The 16,139-nt window shown below is 40.4% G+C and overlaps 1 protein-coding gene across 10 annotated transcripts; it reads left to right on the top strand.

Annotated features, from left to right (window-relative positions):
- Positions 1-324: 324 nt before the first annotated feature.
- Positions 325-16,137, top strand: git2a (G protein-coupled receptor kinase interacting ArfGAP 2a). 10 transcript variants are annotated; one of them, XM_005473315.4, is made up of 22 exons: positions 325-528; positions 646-727; positions 3,488-3,621; positions 3,984-4,096; positions 4,324-4,429; positions 4,556-4,642; positions 4,762-4,892; positions 4,997-5,091; positions 6,431-6,476; positions 6,786-6,791; positions 6,893-6,944; positions 7,032-7,104; positions 7,237-7,334; positions 7,468-7,579; positions 7,681-7,823; positions 7,916-8,065; positions 11,020-11,268; positions 12,134-12,223; positions 13,525-13,607; positions 13,725-13,916; positions 14,856-14,919; positions 15,063-16,137. In XM_005473315.4, the coding sequence occupies exons 2-22, from the start codon at positions 676-678 to the stop codon at positions 15,273-15,275; spliced, it is 2,289 nt and encodes a 762-aa protein (XP_005473372.1). In that variant the 5' UTR covers positions 325-528; positions 646-675; the 3' UTR covers positions 15,276-16,137. The 10 variants fall into 10 exon arrangements, with proteins under 10 accessions (XP_005473372.1, XP_019221125.1, XP_005473371.1 ...); XM_005473314.4 differs by having other exon boundaries at positions 326-528; positions 13,722-13,916; XM_019365580.2 differs by lacking the exon at positions 11,020-11,268 and having other exon boundaries at positions 13,722-13,916.
- The last annotated feature ends 2 nt before the right edge of the window (positions 16,138-16,139 follow it).

Genomic DNA, 16,139 nt, shown 5'->3' with positions numbered 1-16,139 from the left:
AAAGGCCGTCGGTAGGTGAACATTTATGGAGCTCAATTTAAGACATAACAAAATACTACAGTGTACTCCAAGGTGAGTAGATCAAACTCACCTCTTTTAGGGAAAATTAAGACCCTGATTTTAATCTGTCAGGTTGTGTACCGACAAAAAAAGAGCTCCATAAGTATTGTGTTGTATTCATATTTCATGTTTACCTGTAGCTATAAAATTAGAGAATCGGAACAAATTTCAAGAAGGACTTATTCGTATTATTTTGAGAGGTTTATTTCCTGAGAGTCAAAACTATGGGCACAGTACACCGCATTTATAGGTCACAGTCACAGCTGCCTCTGGGATCGCGCTAGCGCTAAATGCTGCTGTCTAGAGGCAGAGGAGTAAACTACCAAGTGTGCACAGGCTAGTTAGCTAATCAGGTGGCTGCTCAGTCAGCTCACTTGCAGACGAGCGGCGTTGTAGCGGGAGGAAATGTTATCATGGTCATAACTCCAACGCTAGCCAAAACGAAAAGGCTCGCAACGGTTAAACGAAGTAAGTACGATAGTTAGTTGTCGGATTGTTTTTAATTTGCTGGGTTTAGCTAACGCGGAAGGTATCTTAACAGAGTAATCAATGGTTAGCATAACGGACACAATTTCCTCTACTCAGTTTTAAAAGGCGTTTCTTCCCGAGTTGAGGATGTCTAAACGCCTGCGAAACACTGAGGTCTGCGCAGATTGCTGTGTCCCAGGTAAGTAAAACTCACACCATCCATGCAGTGTTTGTCTGTTAGCTGACATTTGGTGCTTAAGAAACACCCCAAATCCAAATAAATCCGATTAGCAGCGCTGGCAACACGTTGGTTTCTCTTTACAGAAATTTAGGGTATTTACCTATTTAGTATTCTTCTCTAACGCCATAGCTCCCTTCATGAAAGGAGTTTTTAGGGTGCCGGTTGGTTTAATAACCAGCCAAAACCCTATTATAATTATATGATATGTCCCTTTTATATGCCCGTTGTAAAATGAGCTTTCAACTGCTGGGATGAACTGTTTCTCATGAGTAAAGTGCAATAAAAAAGGGCATAACAGTGGTCTTCTGGCACGATGTAACTGATCTGAACTAAAGGTGTTAATGAGTAATGACTGTATGGTATTTCCTACTGTATTCATAAAGATTTGATTATTTTAAAAAGTCGTTGCATCCTTAACCCAAATCTGCAGTCTGTGTCATCTGTAACCAGTGACTTTACTGTGCTATGTGTAGTAATAGAGTAAAAAATGAGTGCTATAACCACTTATTAATCAGGGTAAACATCAGGGTAAACCAGCACCCTCTAACAGAGCTCTGTTTTTCGGGGCCAATGGCACCAAGCTCTGAGAGCTGAGCATACAATTGTTGTATTGTGTCTGAGGCTGTACTTACAGAAGTTCCACTTGTATAGAAATGACGTGATGCTGTTCAGCAGGCACAGGAAGCAAAACAGGATGCTGAGTGAATCGACCGCATACTCAATGCAGGAGAGATTTTATTTTTTTTTCTTCTTGTGGCAACATAATGCACTGTAAATTAAATAAAGTCTAATAATAGAATATACATTGGTTTGTTTTGCATCATTCAGCGGAAGGCAAATATTAAGAAGCTCGTCTGTCATCGTGTCACTCATGTCATTGGTTAACCCTGAGCTCTCCTCAGCAACTGCCCTGGATCGCCCCACTTTATGGTTGCTACCAGTTGTTGGGTGTGAATATTTTTAGCGTTTCAAGATGTGGTATTAAATTTAGCAGCACGTGCTGAGGAGAGCACTGAGACTCGGGGGGTCCTGAGGGAGAGTTGTTAGAAGGAAATTCTGAAAACTTGGGGACCAGGAACCACAATCTGTCCAGCGACCTCCTGCATCTGTTGCTCCTGCACTGCAGCTGCTGTCGGGATTTTTACAGCGCCTGTCCCGTCACTCTATCTGCTTAAAACTCAGTGGGCTTTAGTGCTGTATCATTTTACAGTGTTTCTAGTCTTGATGTTTGCTGTCAAGAAGAGTCTGTGCACAGATGGAAGACAACTCTGTGACTTTTGCACTACATGAACCGTGCAAAATAGGTCAAGGTTAAGTAAACACATTTATTTTGGTCACAGAGTCATAGTAGACTTTTAATTCACAGGGCACTAACACCACGCATTAGGTTAATATTGCAGCTCTGTTCTAAGATTCTTAGTTCTTCAGGTATTTTCTTTATAGTGCTTTGAAAGAGGAAGCTGCTCTGTTATGAGGCGCCTCGACCTACAAGCGCTAGTCTTCACTTCCTTTTTACACAACACATAGCTTCACCTAAATCTGCAGTCAGAAAGGCGATACATGACTATGAATGTGACCTTTTTCACAGCCTGTTGGAGTTTGGCTTTTTCTTTTCTTTCTTTCTTGGATTGTGTTTGTCTTCATTAGATCTTAAAGCCTCCACTCAGCATCTTGTGATATTATTATGTTTAATTATATGACATACATTACATTGTGATCTAGTGTCCAGAAATTTAATGAAAACTCCAACACCAACATTTTGTTAATCCCATGTGTTGAAAGCCAATGATTTTTAAAAAAATAAAATATATGAAATAACCATTTTCAAAAGCCTCGGCTATTTCTTCCAGCAGGACACTAGTTTTCAGCAAATGCCACTTGAACAGGATTAAACAGCCTGTTTTTCAGGGATCTTTCTCAGCTATAGATAACTATATGTTTGTTTTCTCAGAGCGGGTCTGGCTTTGTGCTAAGGGGTCCCTAAAATAATATGGTTTAGCTCATAAAGTCATGCCATAGCAATCAAAAACGAAATACCTTATACATATGGGGACTATTTATGCTATCAAAACAATCAGATTCTGTCGATTATTTCCTTCTGTGGCATCTTTGACCCAACTGAAACTCTTATGTTGTCTCGAAACTCCGATTTCATCTCCTTCTGTCATGAAATCACAACTCTTTTTAGGGTGCTTGGAACCTAAAAGATAGTTGTCTTAAGCCCAATTCAGCTAAATCTGTCACAATTATGAGGGATCCATGTAAAAGCTTTAGTTCTGTGCTTTTAAAAATTTGAGAGCTCATTTTTGTAGGTGTGTAATGGTGTGTAAAGTACTGATATCAGTGTGGCTTGCCTATAATTTTCAAGAGTCCTATGGCACAGAAGAATAAACTGTATTAAACTTTGGGTAAATTAGCAGTACTTGTGAGTAAGAACTATCAAATGATGATTTTTCAAAATATCATAATTATTACCAAGTAAGCACCTGCCTGTAGTAGTCATCTTACAACAGTGGTAACAGGAGACTCTTTGGCTCCAGCTTGTTGTCGAAAGGGAAGCACTGAGTTGATTTGAATGATGATAAAAAGAGAAAGAAAGATTAACTTCCGGCTTGATCGAAGTAAAACCAGTGAAATGCTCTAACTCCAAGATTATACTCTAAGCTGCTCAATTTATCTATCATAATTGTGACTTGGTTGTTTTCTGTTCTTGCTCAGAACCTCGCTGGGCCTCGGTGAACAGAGGCGTGTTGATCTGTGACGAGTGCTGCAGTGTTCATCGGAGCTTGGGCAGACACAGCTCCCAAGTGCGCCACCTGACGCACACGCCATGGCCCCCTACGCAGCTGCAGGTAAATAATCCTCAATAGAAATATTTTGATCATTCAGCTATTGCATGCGTATTTATTCATTTGGCTGTGAATTTTTCTTACTTGTAGTTTCTATGCTTAGATGCTGAACTAAAGCCATTAGGGCATGTTATACTTGGGTTTGGGTTAGTATTACTTCAGTTTTAAATTCAGTAGAGCTGTATGACATCAAGTGCAGCAGATCCTCTGAGGTGTATTGATTTTTGTCCAAATATAGCAAGTGCAGCACAGGAAGGGGATTTATTTATTTTTTTTATTTATTTTTTTATTTTTCCCTCACCATTCGACAGTCTAAATCAATATGACACATTATACACGATGCTTTCCTTTTTAATCTAACCTAGATGGTTCAGACATTATACAACAACGGTGCGAATTCAATTTGGGAGCACTCCCTTCTGGACCCTGCGTCTGTGACAAGTGGAAAACGCAAGGCCAACCCTCAGGACAAACTCCAGTGAGTCATAAATGTTTGGAAATGATTATGGAGTACTTTTTTGTTTTTTAATAAAAAAATGACGATGGACTCTCTTGCTGCTTTTCATTCATAGTCTCTCAATGTCTTTTTTGTGTGTGTGTGTGTGTGTGTGTGTGTGTGTGTGTGTGTGTGTGTGTGTGTGTGTGTGTGTGTGTGTGTGTGTGTGTGTGTGTGTGTGTGTGTGTGTGTGTGTGGCATCCCAAAAGTCCAAACAAATCAGAGTTTATAAGAGCCAAATATCAAATGCTGGCGTTTGTCCATCGCATGCCTTGCAGAGAGGATGACAGCTCAACAGCCAAGGATTTAAGCAAGGTGAGGAGAAATGGTTGGGTACAGTGATCCACGGGGGAAAAAAAGGAAGCACGTTTTTGAACAGAGCTCTATTGTTGTGCTTTTTAAAGTCACAGTTAAATTATTTTTTTTCTTTTTTTCCCCCAGCAACTTCACTCAAGCGTACGCACCGGTAATCTGGAGACTTGTTTGAGGTTGCTGACACTGGGAGCTCAAGCAAATTTCTTTCATCCTGTAAGACCTTCTGTGTTTAAGAGTATCATTTCCGTGTTTTTGCATATGTTTTTTTTTTTTTTCTGTCAATTTCTGGCTCATGTTCTGGCTTTTGTTATGTTGATCATTGTCTTGGGCAGGAAAAGGGAAGCACTCCTTTGCATGTAGCTGCAAAGGTTGGGCAAGTATCTCAGGTTGAACTGTTAACCGTTTATGGGGCAGATCCTGGTGCTCCAGACAGCAGTGGCAAAACTCCCATTGACTGTGCAAGGCAAGCCTACGTGTTTATTATTTAAAAAATTCTTTACGTATAAGACAAAATATTAAGCTCAATTTGACTTTTTGTTAATTGTTGTTTTAAATATGTTTTTGTAGAGAAGCTGGCCACAACGACCTGGCAGACAGGCTGGTGGAAATTCAGTATGAACTAACCGATCGACTGGCGTTTTACTTGTGTGGACGAAAACCAGGTAAGCGGTGATGTGTCATTTAAAATAAAATTTTAAAAAAAGCTGAAAAAGCAGCATTTGCTGCTGCTGGGTGAACAGTAATGTGCAAGAACTCTTGACCTACTCCTCTTTTTTTTTTTTATATATATATATATTTTTCTTCCAAGGAGTCAGATGTTTTTGTAAAAATAAAATAGTATTTTTGCACCAACAAAGTGATTCTAAGAGCTACTGGCTGAAAGCTTGGCATATCTGAGCATGCTGTGCAGTGTGGACTTAAAAATTTTGAGGAAACTGGACTAGTGGAGGGCAAAAGAAGAAGTGGGAGGACTAAAAACAGCAGACGAACAGTATCTAAAAGTCATTTCCTCAAGAAATGGGAAACAATCCAGCACAGACCTGACAGAGGACCTGAGAGATGCATCCTGCCCTTCAGTTGATCCATCTACTGTTCACTAAAGCCTCAAACTGGGAGAAAAGGCCGAGGCAAAATTACACAGGACTGAAAATCAGTGAGAATAGTTATAGCGTCAATCAAATGTGAAAGTTTTGGTTCAAAGCATCTTTGATACATACAGAGGAGAGAGGACAAAAGTGAGTGTCTAGAGCTTGAAACAAGGTGGAGGCTCTGTTGTGGTTTGGGGCTCTATTTTAGTTAGTCATCAAAATTGATGGACTCATGAAAGCAAAACATTAATATCAGATTCAGTGCCATCTGGAAAACATCCGATTGGCATCAGCTTCATTTTTCATAATGACAATGATCCCAAACACACTGCAATGCAGTAAAAGCAGACCTGGACTGAAAAACACACAATGGAGTGCTAAGTCTTGGACTGGCCTCCCCAGAGCCCCGACATCAGCATTATTGAATCATCTGATCATCCTGTTAGAGAACAGAACAAAAGGCAGCCAACATCCAAAGAAGAGCTTTGAATGTCCTTTAACGACCCTCGAGAACTATTCCTGAAAACTACTTCAAGAAATGACAAGAAAGCTGCCTAAGAGGTTCAGGCTGTGTTAAAGAATAAAGGTGGTGATAGGCCCTTTATTCTTTAACTTTTAAGCTCAATAGAACTCTGTTTTTGCATTAATACTATATTTCCATTTCTGTTTTCAGATTTTCAAAAAATAGCTGCACCTATTTCTTCTTTTACTTTGAAAGTATAAAGAAATAAGGGGCTTGAGACTTTTGCACAGTGCTGTAGGTGTTTTAGTGATGTGGCTCTACAGCTGATCAAATTTGCTTATGAGCTAAATACAGATTTTAAATTGTGATTAACAGAAAGTGAATACATTTCCTGTAATTGCGCCGAAGGATTTTGGCACTTATCCAGAACTTTCATGTTGTTCCTTTCAGATCATAAAAGCGGCCAGCACTTCATCGTTCCACAAATGGCCGACAGGTAAGAAAGCAGAAGCTGTACGTCAGTATGACGCATGTCTACCAATTAACATGTGCCTGAGTGAATGAGTTTAAGTTGAACTGAGCCAGCAGAGCGAATGCAGTGAGGCGTTTAGTGATGGTTGTTTTAGTTGTGAGTCTTGTTCTGACATGAAGTTGAGCTTGCTTGAGTCTTTTAGGGGAAACAGGCCGAGGGAAGTAGTTTTCATAATTAGCTCTAATTTCAAAGCAGAAAAAGAGCAGAAAAATACTTTTGCACAGCAAATGACACATGCGATCTGTTTTAACTGCTTTCATTTATTGGGATCAGGAACATGTAAGTATTACTGAAAATAAAGTTTGCATTACAGTAGCAGTAGACCTACAGACCTACGAATTTATCAACAAATGTTCACAACCGCAATTTTCTGTTTGCAGCAGTGCAGATTTATCAGAACTTGCAAAGGCAGCGAAGAAGAAACTGCAGTCTGTAAGTGTTTTCACAGTTCTTCATTTTAAATATTCTTTCCTGAAGTTTGCTGAAGTGTGATTTTTCTTTCTTTTCTATTTAATGCAGCTCAGTAATCATTTATTTGAGGAGCTGGCCATGGACGTGTATGATGAAGTGGACAGGCGAGAGACCGATGCAGGTAGAGTTTTACCCCTTACCAGAGGACTCAAACGCATCTGCAGTGGCATGCATTCACACGCACTCTTCAACACCTCCACTAGCATTGCAGCTGTACCCGTGCCTTAAACAACACTCTGCTCATTCTCTGCAGTGTGGTTGGCGACACAGAATCACAGCACGCTGGTCACAGAGACAACTGTGGTTCCTTTCCTTCCTGTGAATCCGGAGTATTCATCGACACGAAACCAGGCAAGTCAGCTGTGCAGAATGCCCCTGCAAACATGTGGTTGTGTTGGTTTTCTCTCTGTTGTTACCTTAAAGTTTGTGCATTGTTTGTGTAATTTCTTTGTGGGTTTTTTCTTTCTTTCTGTGTATTATTTAGGGACGACAAAAGCTTGCAAGATTTAATGCACATGAATTTGCAACTTTGGTCATTGACATATTAAGTGAAGCAAAGCGCAGACAGCAAGGGAATCCGATAGTCAGTCCCAAAGGTCGGTGTCTTCTTGTTACTTTCTCAAAAATCCCCCCGACACCTGAGTCTCGTGAAGATATAGAGTAACAAAACAAGTTGTTTTTTTCTTGTTTATCATAGACAACGTTGAACTTATCATGAAGAACGTGGCCGTCAGACACTGTAGTGATAGCCAGGACAATGACCAGCCTGACTATGATAGTGTGGCATCTGATGAGGATACAGATCAAGAACTCCCATCAAGCAAAGGAGACAGGACCAAGGTACCTAGACAGCATTTTCACAAACTAAAACCCTGAATGAAATCTCTTTTGCATCATTCACCTCTTTGTTTTGTTTGCCACGTCTTTAACAGAGCCTGGACTCGGATCTCTCAGACGGCCCCATCACTATGCAAGAATACCTGGAGGTGAAAAACGCCCTCTCTGCCTCTGAAGCAAAGATCCAGCAACTTATGAAAGCAAACAACAATCTGAGCGATGAGCTGAGGCTCATGCAGAAAAAGGTACCCACCGCGCTCCACCCGTAAGATCACTAACATCGAGGGCCGGACTAGAAGGGGCGGGGGCACAGCGGTCAGCAGAGCACTTCTCCTGCACAGTGTGAACGCTCTCTGGTGTGGAGGCCCAGCCTGTGTTTAGTAATCACGGCCGAACCACCTGAATAGGAATGCTCTGTGGTACGATAAGGCTGCTGTGACACCCTGCTGGTCCACCCTCTGTTATGGCCAGCATGTTCAATTTTCAGAGTCTGAATGTAAACCAGAGATTTCTGTTTTGTTTTTGTTTTTTTCCTTTTTTGTGTGTGTGTGTGTTGGTTTAACATCAAAGTCACTTTTCCCACCTAATTTATAAATTAAAGTTAAAGCCGTGTGGTCTAATGTTACTAACAAGCATGTTTGAAGACGAAGCATGACATAATTGATGATGGGTTTTTTTTGGTTTGTTTTTGTTTTGTTTTTTTTAATCCCTTTGATAATACACGGTGACTAACTGAAATTGTATGTGTGTGCCTTGCTTCGTCACATATACTATGTTTACTGCAATGAGTGTTTTTGGATGATTTCCAGCTGTTTTGGGAACATGCTTTAGCACATGTGGAATTTTTGTTTGGCTATTTTTCACAGAACACCTCACCTTATACTGTTACACTCAACTGATGATTTAATGGGAGACATTTGAGATTTATACAGTTTTATCTTGCTAAAACTAAACCAAATTGGAAGTTATTAAGTTACTACTTACTTATTTGGTAAAGTAAACCTGGTATAAAGTTTACCCAGGTAAAAGTAACGGTGATGTTACAATGTTGTCGTTTTACTTTTAGAGCTGATGAAGAGCATCTAGAGCATTCATGTAGCTGCACTCAGTCTTCTGTTGTTTCTCCCCCTGCAGTAAACTAGCACACAGCATCATTTAGATGAAGATGTTGGGGAGAAAACACGCAGGACTGTGGCTTTTCTTGGCTTACTGTGTTGGTACCTTGTAGTTTCAAAAGGACAAATGTTTCTCATTTTGTTAGCTTTTTATATTTAAATATCAGTTCGTGATCATATAAGCACAATCTTTAGCTTTATCACTGTTAATCTTCATCACAGTTTTAAAGTAGTTGTAGTATTTAAGGCCAGTTTATTCTTGATCAAATCTTGATGTTTAGAGCATCCCTCAATCCCTTTATAATTCCTGAGTCAGTCTGTCAGTACTGTAAACCTGGAAGAAGAACCTTGGAAAGCTTTGGATTTCTGCATTGGTTATGCTATAAAATGTGGTCCGATAACGATCTCAGTCACAGGTATAGACCAACACAATGACTTTCGACAAATGCAACAAAAATACACAAACTGTTGTATTTTTTTGTTGACTTTAGTGAACACACCGAGTTAGCACTTACTTCAGATTTGGGGGGAGTAAGTGAACTCTTTAATTTTATTGAACTTCCTTTACCAACCGTAGTTTCTGTAGCTTCTTATGAGATTTGCACAACATCGAGGAATTTTGGACAGTTTCTTCAAAAGTTAATCAGGATTTCTGGAAGATCTTGAACAGCCTGCATTGGGCTGTGCTACAACATCTTATCTGGGTTAAGTCGGATTTTCACGTGATCTATGAAAAAGCTGAGGAAACAGAGTAAAGGTTTCTGAGACAACTTCACCCAAGGTGCAAGAAGAGCAAACATCTGAAGAGGTTGAAGCATTTTCAAAAACCTGAAAAACCTTGTCCTCTTTTTCAATTAGTCTGTCTCCATTGCCTTGTTACATCACTCAACCTCAGCCTCCAGACCCTCAGGTGGCAAAGCATTCCCAAACCATGATGCTCTCTTCACCGTACTTCAAAGCTGGTGTTGGTGTGTAGTATATCATTTAAGATATCCATATTATCCTTGAAGTACTACGGGACATCCAGCTGGTCTTCTATCAAATGTAATTTTTGTGATTACTTTGAGAGACTTCAAGCTGTCCTTCTATCAGTACCATTCCTCTTAAAGATTCATTCATAAAGAGAGTCCTAATGTAGTTTGGCTCAAATTAAACAGAAAAAGGACAAAGGTTTTTTTCCAGCTTTGTCCACCTTTATAGTCCTCCTAAACGCCTGAGATATTGTTGATACTGACTTGGATCACGTGACTTAAAGCGCTTTTGGAGAAATCTGTCATAGAGGTTCGCTTACTTTTTCCTGCTTATACTGCGAGTGATTTTTCAGTGTGTTCGATATAAATAAAATAAGAAAGTTGTTTTTTTTTTTTTTTTTATTGGTTTCATCGGATTGTGTTGGTCTATAATTGTAACTTGGGTGAAGATCAGACCATGTTTATGAGTTTTTAATGCAGGAATCATGATTATTCCAAAGTGTTCACAAACCTTTCCTTGCAGCTGAATCTTTGACTTGAACTGCACCTGTGTTTCTTACCTGTACAGTGATCTTTTGCTTGCTTTTCACTTGCTTTGCACTGATAGGCAAAAAGAATCCACCCAAACCAAAATTCATGTTATTCCTTTGATACTGTTTCAGACAAGACCTTGAATTTGAATTTCCCCGCACTACAGATACTTAACTACTGGATACTGTCATCAAGAAAACAGAACCTAAAGCTGTTTGAATATGAATGGCAATGATTAGTAATGATTAGTGAAGGGTATTCAGCATGACACTTTTCTATAGGAGGGGTGTTGCGATGAAAATGTATCAGAGCTTTGAGCGAGCATCCTCTCCATAGCTATGGACTGTTTTTTTGTAATTCATTCGTAGTTGTGAAAACAGCTTCAGGTTTTGTATATTGGTGACGTGCCAGAAAAGAACATGTTTCAAACTCTATATCTGGAAAGATTGGTGGTTTCTGCCAAATTATAACCTTGGCAGCAGGAGCGGCAACAATCTATCAAAATTTAAATAGAGCTATCTAGAGAAACAGTGGCATTAAAGCTAAGCGCCCCTCTTAGTGTATTGCTGACATCTCTTCCAGCTGCAATCTCTGCAAAGCGAGAACACCTCTCTCAGGCGGCAGGTCACTACCAATATCTATCAGATCCCCAGCGGTACAGACTACCCTGACCCCTCCAGCCCCTCTGCCCTGAAACGCCGGCAGTCTGCACGGGCCAGTCGGCCCATGTCTATGTATGAGACCGGCTCAGGCCTGAAGCCCTATCTCCCTAAAGGGGAAACTCCCTACTCAGAGGAGGGAATCCCCACCCTGCAACCCTTCCCACCTCATGTAAGTAAGACCTGTTCCCTGCTCTCCTTTGCCATTTTCCTTCAGTGACTGTCCCTCATGTCTTCATCCTGTCTGCAGACATTTTCCCCTGCCTGTGTTTGTGTCTCTTCTTACTCATTTTCCACTATGCACGTTTTATTTTGGTTTGGTTTTTTAAATTTTTTTTGGCTACTTCAAAGACTGACTCATTAAAAACCACAATGCGATGCAATGTTAGATAGAGCCAGAGCAATCACAATATGTGTCCAGTTTAATAACACGCACACATCTGCAAACATCTGTTGTTAATGAGAGTGCTGCCTTTTTTATTTTTTTGCTAGACAAGACTTAGTTGTACAAGCAGAAACATGCTGTCATGGTTTATGTTGGTTTGTACTGTGTTTTTTATGTTGATAAAGTATTAAACTGCAATACAAATACTCTGTGTTTTTGTAATGCATGATACATTTACACACTCACTTTAACTTTCAATCTGCTCTATTTGGTTTTATTCCAAGCCTGTGATTTATAGTTTCTGGTATTTTTTTTCCTTTATCAGCTAGTTTCCGGGCTACTCAGTGATATTTTTTTTAGAGCACTGTAACCCGAAAGGAAACAGTGGAGCTCAGGGAATAAAAATAGGAGGATTAAGCTCCATTGCATTGTCTTTGTACTATTGATTTATCCTAAGCTAAGAAAGACTTTTATTATTTTGAATTCAGTGCTCACGGTCCTTGCACAGCTTTGCATCGACTCCATTCCATACACAGTATTTTTTAATATCCATTCAGCTTTTTTGTAAGTCTGTGTAAACAGGTCTTTTCATTTTAAGAAATCTGTGTGTGTGTGTGTGTGTGTTACATTATGATTTGAACCCTGTCTTTAGACGGAAAGGGGCGCTTTTGTGACCACCTCTTCATCCCTTCCCTCATTTCCATCCACCTTGTCTTGGTCGAAGGACGACAGTGCTCAAAAGGTTAAGTACATCCTAACTCGGTCTGCGTCTCGCGGGACGCTGCAAATCCCCTCGGAGCCCAATTCTACCTGTTCATCCTCTGTTCTCCTGCTCTTTATCTGCCCTGCATGAGCCATCCTTCCATCGGCTGTCTTCACCGCCAGATACCTGCCTTCATCAGCATCATCCTCATTGTGCTACTAAACAAATGGAAGTTGTGGGGTTTTGTAAAGGCAAAACCTCTGCGTCACTGCTGAGCATTGAGCAGAAATCTGCGCTTGTCATGCAGCACCTGCTTTTTTTGTGTTCTAGAAACTGGTATATGAGATGATATTAAAGTATTTTAGCTATCTATGTGAAGACAAAGGAAAGAAATTGCACATTATATATTGTTTTAGTTGGACTTTTTTTCATTTGAAATACTCTAAGAATAAGACAAAGTTTCCTTCTGCCCTGTTTGTCACAAGATCTTGGCAACTTTGCTTTTACTTCTCTGACAGCCAAACACAGTGGAAATCTGTGAGTGGTTTGCAGTGTGAAGCGATTGATCATCTGCTAAGAGGACAATTTATGTAAGTGTGAGATAATCCCACAGTGTGCTGCATTTAGTATTGCACGCACAGATAGGATTTTGCTCAGACTCTTGAACGCAGACTGTCAGAGTATGAACATGTTGTGTAGTACAGTACACTTCCTGTTTTTTTTAGATGTAGCATTGAGTGTGAATTTGCATAAAGTTAAGTCACGCTATCAGATCACAGCAAACCCTATATGGTATGAAGATAGCGTGCCTATGTTGTGTGGCATGCACCTCTGAGCTCTGACTTCACATTTGCAAGTATGGGCCCTCTGGGGTTTACTTGTCTTTATTTTGGAGGAGAAAATCTTGTGTTGCACTTGTAAAGTAACGTTTTAGGGTTTGTTGCTTTCTGTGTGGCTGTTTTCAAATGTCACACGTAAATCCAGCCTTGCTTTGGCATTTCAAGAGGTTTCATAAGGTATTAGGAAACAAGTGTCCTACTAATGCAAATAAATGATATGATCTCAGCATAATCTGCTCTACTAATGTGAAATCTTTAAACTGTAGATGTGCTTTTGCTTTACAGCTTCACTGGCTTGTTTGATTCAGTCCTCTGCATCACCTTTACTTGTATATACTCAACTTTGATGTGGCTGTGCAGTTTCATGTTGGCACAGCACACAGAGGAGTCTTATGTTTTTGTTTTTTAGATGAAGAAAATGCATTTTCACCACAGCTGCTGCTGGGTTTTCCTGTCAGTAATGCTGGACCTCTCTCTCATATTGTTCTTTTTCCCTCCCAGGCTTCAAAATTGGAGAAGCAAAGCAGCATGCCAGAAAGTGACTATGACAACACGTTCAATGACTCTGAGTTGGATGACTCGGGGTAAGAAAATCACCCAGAAGTCAGTGAGGCAAAGTGGTGTTCATGTACAGTTCAATAGCAAAAAACAGGTTTTTGCAGGGGGCTTGATTTGTTGTTGTTTTTTCACCCACTTAGCAGGTTCTGCAGGAGAGGGAGGCTGAGGAGCAGTGGCTGGCTGGGAGAGGGTAGCTCTATCCCTGAACTTGATGATTTGGAGATGGACTCTGACCCCACGCTTCCCAGCACAGAGGACGTCATCCGCAAAACCGAACAGATCACCAAGAATATCCAGGAGTTGCTGCGAGCTGCTCAGGAGAACAAACATGACAGGTCAGAATGAGATGAAAAGTCTTTTTTTTTTTTTTTAATCAGTTCTGGATCTGATTTATATATATCTGTGTTTTTTAAACTTTTGTTTCCTTGCTCTCGTTTTAAACCTCAAGTTCCTCCTACATTCATAGCTACTCTGTTATAGTTAGTTCAGTTTAAGCTCTGTCATTTCCCCCTTTTTTTGTCCTGCTCTTGTCACTCTTCCTCCTCACTCTACTTCCTCTCTGCTCCGCTGTTATCATGTTGTTTTGGTGTCGCCACCAATCACTCCTGCCATCAGACCATGTGAACGTGAAGGTGTGCGTCGGCTCAGGCACAGCCTGGGATGTTTCAGCACTCTGGTACCCTGGGCTGAGAAGGCCCCCTCTCCCCTTCAGCCGCTCAGCCTCCGGTCCCCTGACCCCACCTCCTGGTACTCTGGCTTCTGTCCCTGCCTCCCAGGCACAGTTTTATTTTCCTCTCCCTCAGACACTTTCTTCTTCTGGTCTGCCTCACCTGCTAACAAGCTGTCTCTTTTTCCTTCATATTGTGCTGCATGCTTGAGTATGCCGAGTTTCAAACATCAATTCATTTCTTGTTTTATCTTCAAGCACTGACTTTGACTTTGCTTTAGTTAGGTAAAAAAGGTAAGTTGCATCTGTGCAGTGACTTATAGCTGACAGCATATTTGATTTTTGATCTTGAAGTTTTTTACTGTAGAATTAAAGTGCTGTTTATTTACAAGGTTTAAAATGTCTTTTAAATGGCATGTTTTGTAGGTAATCTGGCGATGATGATGGTGCATGGTGTGTTTTGAAAACTAAATTGCGCCTCACTTTGTAAAGTAACCTGATTGCAGTGGTGATAAGTTAATTGATCATTTGTATAACTTTTATAACCATCATATTTGTTGCTCTTGGTTTACTTTCTGACTGTGACTTCAATCTTTTCACCTCACAGCTTCGTACCCTGCTCAGAAAGAATACATGTGGCTGTAACAGAAATGGCTGCCCTATTTCCCAAGGTAAATTTATTTTTCCTTGCAAAGAATGGATCTGCTATTTGTTTGTTATTTGACACCTGGATGCACACTGCACCCCCTTTCTGAAGAGGCCTGTGAGCAGACTTTTTCTGTGTTTATTAAGATCATTTAATCTTTCTCTGCAGAAGCCACGTTCAGAGACGGTGAGAGGCTCTCTGCGCTTGTTGACCTCCAGCGCGTGCAGGCTTCAGGGCGAGTGCCGGAAGGCGGTGCCTTCGGAGGGCTGCCCGGGACCGGACATGCAGCTGGTCACCCAGCAGGTCATCCAATGTGCTTATGACATTGCCAAGGCCGCCAAGCAGCTTGTCACCATCACCACAAAGGAAAATACCAACTAACAGCACTTACAGGGCTGCAAAGCAGTCAGCATCTCAGTTTTGTTTTTATACACATTTATAATTATTTTATTGTTTTTGTTTTTTGTATCTGTGGTATATGCATGCCTTGTTTTTTTAATTATTTATGAATAAGCATTGACAATATTTAAAGACAAAGTTGGACAAAAGTCTGGGCGTCGAGGGAAAAGTCGTAAACTTAGCCAGCTTTTGTAGAAGCACATTTTCTGATGGGGGGGGAATATGACCTTCCAGCTAACATGCTGGGGAAATAGCTTGTTTTGACTTTGATAATTAGAATTAAAAATAAAAATATCATTAAAGAGTTAATGCCTTGCATTAGGACAAAGAGCACAGTAAATCGATATGATACTGGTCAGTGTTATCAAACCAAAGCCACGCATGGATGCTGAAAAACCATAAATGAGCCATGAAATCGTTATCATTGGATGCTATTACAAACACTCTTGTAGCAAAAGGAGCTTCCTCTAATCTATTGCACTGTTTAAGCATCACTACACTGTAAAGTTTTAATATGAAAAAAGAGGAGCGTATGGTTTTGTTAGCTTCCATAAGTTGAAGACTTTACGCACACTTCAGTTTCAGTGCAATGTGGATAATGTTTGTTACAGTGAGAAAAAAAAAAGTTATTTATATGACATGCTCCCTGCCCAAGTGTAATCCAGTCTGCAGTGCACTTACTGCAGCTATTTATGTGTGCCCATTTGTCAAGTCAATGAATGCAAGAAACACTTGTTCAGGGGCCAAGTTATCATCTTCACCAGCACCGAGATGTTGTTGCATCAAGTTAGGATTATTTGGTGTGTTTCTAATAGGCTACCCATTGCACTGTACACTACAGCCACT

Source organism: Oreochromis niloticus, linkage group LG12 (assembly GCF_001858045.2).
Source record: "Oreochromis niloticus isolate F11D_XX linkage group LG12, O_niloticus_UMD_NMBU, whole genome shotgun sequence".
In the NCBI taxonomy this organism is placed as follows: Eukaryota; Metazoa; Chordata; class Actinopteri; order Cichliformes; family Cichlidae; genus Oreochromis; species Oreochromis niloticus.
This window is presented reverse-complemented; position numbering and strand designations above follow the sequence as displayed.